Source organism: Meleagris gallopavo, chromosome 25 (assembly GCF_000146605.3).
Source record: "Meleagris gallopavo isolate NT-WF06-2002-E0010 breed Aviagen turkey brand Nicholas breeding stock chromosome 25, Turkey_5.1, whole genome shotgun sequence".
In the NCBI taxonomy this organism is placed as follows: Eukaryota; Metazoa; Chordata; class Aves; order Galliformes; family Phasianidae; genus Meleagris; species Meleagris gallopavo.
This window is the reverse complement of record NC_015035.2, coordinates 5,491,476-5,500,046: the sequence shown is the minus strand read 5'-3', so window position 1 is coordinate 5,500,046 and position 8,571 is coordinate 5,491,476. Positions and strand designations below refer to the sequence as shown.

General features: G+C 59.2%; 2 protein-coding genes across 2 annotated transcripts; one reads left to right on the top strand and one right to left on the bottom strand.

Moving 5' to 3' along the window:
- The first annotated feature begins 213 nt into the window (after positions 1-213).
- PPIE (peptidylprolyl isomerase E) lies at positions 214-2,996 on the top strand. Its single transcript, XM_010723523.3, has 7 exons — positions 214-312; positions 639-720; positions 1,212-1,312; positions 1,655-1,778; positions 1,852-2,037; positions 2,514-2,656; positions 2,737-2,996. Exons 1-7 carry the CDS (start codon positions 310-312, stop codon positions 2,803-2,805), a joined length of 708 nt encoding a protein of 235 aa, XP_010721825.1. The 5' UTR covers positions 214-309; the 3' UTR covers positions 2,806-2,996.
- Positions 2,843-7,672, bottom strand: BMP8A (bone morphogenetic protein 8a). Its single transcript, XM_010723542.3, has 7 exons — positions 7,668-7,672; positions 6,396-6,596; positions 5,741-5,889; positions 5,390-5,584; positions 5,132-5,211; positions 4,871-4,981; positions 2,843-4,117 (listed from the first exon to the last, which is right to left on the bottom strand). Exons 1-7 carry the CDS (start codon positions 7,670-7,672, stop codon positions 3,968-3,970), a joined length of 891 nt encoding a protein of 296 aa, XP_010721844.1. The 3' UTR covers positions 2,843-3,967.
- Between the last annotated feature and the right edge of the window lie 899 nt (positions 7,673-8,571).

The window sequence follows — 8,571 nt, the reverse complement described above, 5'->3', positions numbered from 1 at the left end:
GGCCGCGGGCGCTGCGGTGCCGAGATCTGCCCGGGGCTCCGCGCGGCGGCTTTGCTCCTCTCCCGGCTCGCGCCTGAGCGGAGCGCGTTTAAGGGCTGGCTGCGGAGGAGATGCTGTCGGGTGTTTCCACACCTACGATTCCTACAGCCCTGGGGTGTGTGAGGCTTAGAACAGCCTCCTGGTGACGTTCTCCAGTGAGCTGCGCCAGCTTTGTGTGCCTAGGCTTTTTTCTTTAAAGGAAGAGAGAAGTGGCTGTAACGCGGTGTCCTATTGCTCTTCACACAGGACGCAGCAGCAGCCATTGACAACATGGTACGAGGCCTGCCCTGCCTCACAGCCCGGAGCTCACCTCTGCTGGGACACGGCCGGCCCTGGCCAGGAGCTGCAAACAGCCTGGGGCAGCTCCTGCTGCGTGTGCTGGGTGACGCTGCAGACACGGGTCTGCCTGGGGCCTGGCCCTGCTTTGCTGGCGTGGTTGCTGCTGCCTGTGGTCTCAGTGCAGCTCCAGAGCGGTGTGACCCTTGTAGTGCTCAGAAGTGGGGAGAGGAAGCCAGCCTCGTTCTCTGCAGAGATCTGCAGAGGGGACATAGTGAGTTTTTACCCTGTGGTGGGCTTTGTTCTTTTTCTGTTTTGTGTAGAATGAGTCTGAGCTCTTTGGTCGGACGATTCGAGTGAACTTGGCCAAACCAATGCGAATTAAAGAAGGATCATCTCGGCCAGGTAAGTTGGTGCCTAGGAGAGGAGAAACCCCTGTGGGCTTTCAGCGCTGGGCGCACATCGGCCTTTCTGGTTTCCCAAGGCTCTGCTTCCCATTCAGACCTCGTGGGGTCCCGAGAACCAGAAACATCCCCCAGCCCCTCAGGCAGACATGGCTGCTCTTCTAGTTGCTCTCTACAGGGGGCCAGACGTGCACTCACACTTCAGGCAGGGTTACCGTCACACCTGAAATGGGAGGGGGCCCGGGCCATGCTAAGCAAAGTGCTGGTGTGAGGTGGATGGTGGGACACAGCCAGTGGGCTTACCTTACTTGGGGGAGTTGCTGGCTCTGTCCCCGTGTCCCCATGCGGTGGGGTGATCGTATGCAGTTCTGGGAGTGGTTGGGCCAGCAGCACCCTGGGTGTAGTGCTGCTGCTGCCAGAGCTGTGCTGACTCCTGAGTTGTTTGGCCCTGGGCTCAGCGCCCCATGCTCACCCTGCCCTCCTCTGCTGCAGTATGGTCAGATGATGAGTGGCTGAAGAGGTTCTCAGGAAAGACTCTGGAGGAGAATGCAGAGGAAGGAGGAACAGAGGCACCCAAAGCAGAGACACAGGAGGTAGGGATCGATGGAGCTGGTCGTGCCCTGCTGAGTGCCTCGGAGTGGGGAACGGCCACCTGGGGAACTGGATGCTGCCAGCTTTGGGAACCGGGAGTGAGCTGTGGCCATGTCAGTCCCTGTGTCCCCAAAAGCTTGGTGAGCCCAGAGGGAGCTGTGTGTTTTTGCTGCATCCTGCAGCAGTCCCCAGGCTGTGAGGAGCCTCCGTTTGCTGCATGCTGCCTCCAGGGACTTTTGGAGCCGGATCTGCTGCCGGCCCTGTGCCACAGGCTGGGGTCGGGCCGGCCATCGGGTGGCAGAGCTGAGCAGCAGCAGCACCACGTGTGCCTTCTCCTTGCCTAGGGTGAGCCTCCTGCCAAGAAGTCCCGGGCTAACCCCCAGGTTTACATGGACATCAAGATCGGCAACAAACCTGCAGGGCGGCTCAAGATCCTGCTGCGGTCCGACGTGGTGCCCATGACTGTAGGTGAGCAGTGCTGCTGTCACTGCGGCCCACAGGCTGTACTGCCGTGCTCACCTCTGCCCCTTGTCCCCAACAGAAAACTTCCGCTGCCTCTGCACTCAGGAGAAAGGCTTCGGCTTCAAGGGGAGCAGCTTCCACCGCATCATCCCCCAGTTCATGTGTCAAGCTGGGGACTTCACTAACCACAATGGCACTGGAGGAAAATCCATCTATGGGAAGAAGTTTGATGATGAAAACTTCATTCTGAAGCACACGGGGCCGGGTAGGGTGAGCGCTGTGGGGTTCCTTGAGCTGCTCTGACCACGCAGCAGCAGCCCCAGGGCCTGTCTGTGTTGGCCAGCGCCTCGAGCAGATTGCAGCGTGCCCAGGGCAGAAATGCAGCCCCCTGTCTCTGCCCACACGCTGTTAATTTCCAGTCTTATATCATGGAGAATTTCAAAGCTGCTTTCCCGTTGGGCTTTAGGGGAGGAATGTTGCAGTGTAACTGTGAGCATTGGAAAGGTGGCAGAAAGCAAGCAGGCTGATCTCCAAGGGTTTGCTGTTGCTACAGTTAAAAATAGATTAATGCTCTCTACCACTTCACTCTGTTCATACTTGTAGGTGTTTCTTGGCATCATCAGCTTCCCGCAGTTTCAGTGTTCAGAGACTCTTAAAACCGGCATTGTCTGCGTGGCCCAGGAGGGGGTTTTAGTTAATTATTGGCATTGCTCCCAGTAATGCTGCACTGTTTGGTCCCAGGGCTGCTGTCCATGGCAAACTCCGGCCCGAACACCAATGGCTCACAGTTCTTCATCACTTGCGATAAAACCGACTGGCTGGATGGGAAGCACGTGGTGTTCGGGGAGGTGACGGAGGGCATGGATGTGGTGCGGCAGATCGAGGTCGGTGCCGCAGCGAGGAGGGCTGTGTGCGCCCAGCCCGTGCCGCCCATCCGCGAGCCTTCGTCCCCCTTCTCCTGCAGGCTCAGGGCACCAAGGACGGGAAGCCAAAGCAGAAGGTGATAATCTCCGACTGTGGGGAGTGTGTGTGAGGCAGTGCTGCTGCCCGGCTGCCCCTGCAAGGTTTGGTGCCCCTGCCTGCAGCGGCGCTGCGGTGTGAGCGGGGCGACGGCTGCTGCGGGGCGCGTTGTGCTGCTTTCTGCTCCCACTGTGCCTGCCGCTCCCTTGGTAAAGATTTCCTATATTTCACAGAAGTAATAAAACCGAATTTTAGAAAAACAAAGGCCTGTCCTGGCTGTTGGGCTCTCGCTGAGTGAGGATGCTCTTTAAATCTCAAGTTTTGGAATACTCCTTGCAGACGTCCCCAAGCAAGCCCTGACCCAGGAGCATTCCGCCCGAGGGCATTACTGGTCCTGAGCTGCTTTGTGTTGCCTTCATCAGCAAACGGAACCTTTCCAGTGTGGTGAGCCCTTAACCCAGGCAGCAGGATCAGGAAGTTCCTTTTTTGGTGCTCAACCATCCTTGGGATTTGGGTTGGCTTACTGCATTTTTTTCTCTTTGTTTTTCCTCTGTGTTTGGGTAAGCCACGTTCCCTGGGTGCCCCAGAACAGCCCAGCTGCCACAGTGCCTGCTGGGCTCAGCTTCAGGCAAACAGGAGCAGTTTTAGGCCATCGTGAGTATTTTTTCATTGCGAAATTCAGCGTGCAGAACAGAACGTCGTTGTGCTGTGACATTTATGAAAAAACAGCAAGAGAAAGGCCGTGTTTACTTTCCAAACTAGGCATTTATTTTATAACAGTGTTGTAGCTCAATATGTATTTTTTTTTTTCCCCTTGGCTGAGTTTTGTGAACTCTAAGTAAACAGGAGCCTGTTAGTCAGCCGGCTGCTTAATTGGCTGAGGGTGTTTTTGTGTAGGGAACTGAAAGCCCTGCTTGGAGCCGGGCTGCCCAGCTGTCCTCGGAGCCGCCCTGCCTCACCCCGGGCACCGCACATCCGCCACGGCCCGACGTCACCGACCACAAATCCTCTTCCTCTTCTATATATTTATATCTATGCATGTATAGTATGGATGTTTCTCATTACGTGTGGTGAGAGAAGGGAAGTTTTATATTATTTACATCCACTTCTGGGAAGGGAAAGAGTTGGGCAGATGTGGTGGTGGTGTGTTGGGTGGGCAGCCCTGGTGCTGCTGCAGCAAACCCCCCTCCCCCCGCACACAGCAAGGATCCCGGTGCCCCTCTGCCCCCCGGTGCTCAGTGGCAGCCGCAGGACTTCACCACCATGTTGCGGTGCTTCTTGAGGATCACGTTGTTGTTGCTGTCGTAGTAGAGGACGGAGGTGGCACTGAGCTTGGTGGGCGCGCAGCACGCCTTGGGCACGGCCTCGGGCTTCATCAGGTGGACCTGGGGGGCAGAGGGGTTGTGAGCATGGGAGAAGCCTCAAAGCACCCCGGTTCTTAACGTGGGAGAAGCCTGGGTGAATGGGGGGATTATTTCCAGCCTTTTGTACAAATATTTATTCTAAGCCCTTGGCAGTCCTCGCTGCAGTTTATGTTGGATCTGGACAGCCCTTCATTCATTCGGGTCTTCTGGACCCGGAGCCGAGCCCTGGCACGGTGAGCTTTGCAGGCAGCTCCCCCGGCCTCACCCCACACGTGTGAGCCATTTGCCGCAGCTCTCCCGGCTCGGAAGTCCGGCGCTGTGCTGGCCAAGGCTGCTATTTGCAGCACTGGGCTGGCGCAGCTCCCACTGCCAGGTGATTCACGTCCGTGCTGGGAAGAGCCCTGGGCCGGGGCTGAGGGTGGGTGCCCACAGCGGGGGGGGGGCTCGGGCAGCTTCATTAATGCAAAAACTAAACCCTGCCAGGAGACGCCTTCAAAGGCTCAGGCGAGGACTCGGCGCTCCCTGTAATTAACTGCGAGCACCGGAGTCGGTGTGACTCCACCGTTGGGAAATCAAGCACTCACAGGTCAGGAAATTCCAGAAATTAAAGCATGGGTTGCGATGTGGAGTGGATTTGGGAAGACGGGCAGTGAAGCCTTCCTGCTCGGAATATGCTGAGCCCAGCGCCTGGGCTCTGCCGGGCAGACTCCGTGCACGGGGACAAGGAGGGGTCCGGCGCCAGAACCCCCCAGCCGTGCCGCCCCGGGCACTGACCAGGGACTGCAGGATGGCGTGGTTGGTGGCGTTCATGCAGGAGTCCAGCGGGAAGGCGCACTCCCCCTCGCAGTAGTAGGCCGAGTAGCCCTGGGGGGCGATCACCCAGTCCTGCAAGGAGAAGATGTTGCACGGGGCACCGTTTGCTCCTCCATCCCTGCTCCCCCCCACCTCCTCCCCAGGTTTGTTCTGAAGTCTGGGGAGGCCGAAACTCCTGCGAGTGGCTGGGAGCTGTGGCTCTGCGGGGGATCGGGACCGTACCAACCAGCCCAGGTCCTGGAAGCTGACATAGAGCTCGTGCCTCCGGCAGACCTGCCGCCCATCTGCAGCGCGGACATCATCTGCGGAGAGAGGGAGGCGGCGTCCGCCCGGGGGTGCGGTTGTACTGCGGTACACGGAGGGCACGCGGAGCCTCCGGGTGCAGGCGGGGCTGCGCTCCCGGCCTGGCGGAGCAATGTGGGAACGGGCGGCAGAGCCTCGCGCTCCTGCACAGCCCGGGCTGCTCCGCAGGGCTCTTACCGAAGATCCCCGGCAGCTTGTTGGGGTGTGGGAGGTCGCTGCTCTTCTTGGGCTGCCTCCTGCGCGGTGCTTTGGCCGCCCGCGTGGCTCGCACGGGGCTGGCGCTCGCCCGGAAGAAAGTCACCACGAAGGGCTGCTTGGAGCGGGGCCCGCGGCGGCCCAGCAGCCCCACCGAGCCCGGCTCCACGCTGAGCCCTGCGGGGACAGAGCGGGGCACAGGTGCGGGCAGGTCCTGCAGGCAGGCACCGTGCAGCGTCCTCAGCTCCGCACGCACCGCGGCACCGCCCACCCCGCAGATGGGAACTGAGGGTGTTTCTGGGGTTCCGGCCCCGATGCTGCAGTGGTTCTTACCATCGTCTGTCTCCACGTAGAGCCGCAGGCCCAGGTTGTACTTGCGTTCCACCAGCCAGTGGCTGCTGGCGGCTGTGACGTCGAACACCAGCCAGCCCTCGGTGCCGGCACGCAGCTGCTGGGCGTCCAGCAGGAACAGGTTGGACTCCCTGCAGATGGGCACAGCGGTGAGTAACACCCCGAGGCTCCTACATCCCACAGCCGATCGTGGAAATGACTCCTGTGCCCGTGCCCATACAGGCCCCGGTGCTGCGAGGTCAGGACAGCACCTATGGCTGTGTGAAGGTGGCACCCTGGCAGCTGCCCTGGGAAAAGCACAGCTCCCTCCTAGCACCGCGTGTGTCACTGCCTGGGGACGCCATGGAGCAGCATTTGGCACGGGGTGGGAAAGGTGAAGGGCAGAGGCGGTGCTCAACAGTGGCCCCAAACCCGCCGCAGTCTTGGTCCCTATCTCTGTCCCAGTTCCCAATCCTATCCCGCATCTCAGCCTCCATCCCTATCCTGGTGCCTCATCCTGTCCCATTCTTCATCCCCATCGCTGGTCCCCATCCCAGTTTTCATCCCGGTGCCTGTTCCTGTCCTGCTCTCCATCCCTATCCCCGTCCCATTCTCCATCCCCATCCCTACTCGTCTCCTTCCCACCCCGTCCCGTCACCTGTTGGGGCGCTCGGCGGCGATCTCGTAGATGCTGACATGCAGGGTGCTGTTGCTGTGCCGGCTGACGCCCCGCGCTTTGTAGATGCGGAACTCGGCGGCCGTCACCGACTCCCCTGCGGGCACCTGAGCCAGGTCGAAGCGGAACTCCTTCCAGTAGGGCTTTGGGGAGGAGGTGTCCCGGTCCTGCTCCACTGCGGGGCACGGGGGTCAGGGACCACCCCCAGGGGCTGACCCCGCGTCCCCCCCTCTGGGAAGAAGCCCCGCCGTCCCCGTGCCCTGAGGCCGCACGCCTGCCTGCCGTGTGCTGATGGAACACGGGACAGAGGGAGCGAGGCAGGGCAGGGGTCCGGTCAGTGCTACGTGCCAACAACCCCATTCCTTTCATTGAAAGTCTGCTTTCTGCAGAAATCGGTGCCTTTTGGTAAAGGAAGCTTCTTTTTAAACCCATAAAGGAAAGCACAGAGTGCAGCTTTGCAGCAGGGCATCCCCGCTGGGTCACTAATGTGTAATTATTTTCTTCAAACTATCCTTTAAAGGTATTCCAGCCAGCTGTGGCTGAACGTAATTAAGGTGATTAACGCTCTTCCTGCTTTAAACATAAATGAAATGTCACAAATCTCAGCTTGTGTCTACTTTAAAAGACCCAAACACACAAAATTGAGAATAAATAATCAAACACCCTCAGATGCCATTTTAAGCCATTTCCAGCGGGACACACTCCTGATTTCACACACCCCAGTGTTTTCCTGCCCATTTGTACAGAGGGCACCTCTCTGAACCGAACGCTGAGATGCTCACTGTGTATCTACAGGTCTTTTTTTTCCTCTCTTTTCCTTTTTTTCCCTCTGAACCCAACGCTGCATTCCCTCCAGCCCTGGGGTTCACCACAGCTCTGTTTTATATAAAGCTCAGGGCTGGCGGCCGGGCGGATGCGGAGCCGCTTCCTGCAGGCGCTGAGCAGCCGCTGCAGGGCGGGGGACTCCGGGACCCCCTGTGCTGCCCGGGTGGGCCTGGGGCTGAGCCCCTGGGAGCTGCAACGGCTCAAAAGCCCTTTTCCGCACGGTTCTGTTCACCGTGCCGTGCCAACAGCTCAGCCCTGCCAGAGCCCTCAGCGCTCCTGCAAAAAGCCCCACACCACAACTGAGCAGCCTCCCTGCAGCCGGCGGGCACCCACAGCACCCGCGCCAAGGCAGGGGATGAGTGTAGGGACAGCCAGCACAGAGCAGCACCTCTTTGTACTTCCTTCGGGCACGGGATGAGCCGAGCTCACGGCATTGCGGCGTTGAGGTTCTGTGCCCCATCTCCGTGCCTCTCTGCAGCTGTTGGAGTGGGCACTGCCTCCCCCCTTGGACCCAGCTATTGATCGGGGCAGTGTTGACTCAGCACCACCACCCCACAATTAGCTGTGGGCGGTGATCCGGGCTGCGGGCGAGACACTAAAAACACCCAACCCAGGTCCTCTGCTCTCCTTGCCCCCTCCTTCTGCACTGTCCCACCCCCAGGCTGCCGTGTGCTTCCCCAGCCATCAGTGTCACATCCTCCATCCCAAATAATGGTACCACCACACATACCTCATACAGTGGCATTGGGCCACGCAGCCCCAGCTCGGTGCCCCCAAGTCCTACTTTGTCTTCCCCTCCTGCCCCCCCATTTTATTTTTAGCTGCACTTCATTGCACGCATTTCGTGCGCTGCTTCTATAAATGCACATCAGTGGTAATTACAGGTCCTGGCTGCACCGAGCGGCCCCTGCGACCATTTCAGGCACTAAATTAAAAGGAAATGCCAGGATATTCGACCACATCAAGCACAACTGAAGCTAAAATAGGTCTAAAGGAGGTGCAGGGAAGATGCTCCTTCACTTGCAAGGGAGAAAAAAATAAACTCCAGAGCTTTCCAAAGCCAGAGGAGATAGAGGAGCACTCCCAAGCACAGTGAATGCCACTGAGCCTCCATTGGGCTCCTGCTCCATCCTGTGAACACTTCTTCCTAAAAGAACACAAAGGGCACCCTCACCTCAGGATAAAAGCACTCCCCTGGCTGCAGGCACAGTGCCTGTGCCCCCTCCCCGCGCTCTCACAGAGCACTCCATCATCGCCCGTTGGACGAGGACAGGTGGAGCCGTGCCACCAAAGCCAACCCGAGCGCCAAAGGCCGCCCGCAGCTGCTCGTGCC

Excerpts from the sequence above, each read along its gene's own strand:
- PPIE (XM_010723523.3), top strand. Across the intron at positions 721-1,211 it reads AGAAGGATCATCTCGGCCAG|TATGGTCAGATGATGAGTGG; the intron begins GTAAGTTGGTGC and ends CCTCTGCTGCAG. Across the intron at positions 2,657-2,736 it reads ATGTGGTGCGGCAGATCGAG|GCTCAGGGCACCAAGGACGG; the intron begins GTCGGTGCCGCA and ends CTTCTCCTGCAG.
- BMP8A (XM_010723542.3), bottom strand. Across the intron at positions 5,212-5,389 it reads CAAGCTGCCGGGGATCTTCG|ATGATGTCCGCGCTGCAGAT; the intron begins GTAAGAGCCCTG and ends CTCTCTCCGCAG. Across the intron at positions 4,118-4,870 it reads ACGCCATCCTGCAGTCCCTG|GTCCACCTGATGAAGCCCGA; the intron begins GTCAGTGCCCGG and ends TCTGCCCCCCAG.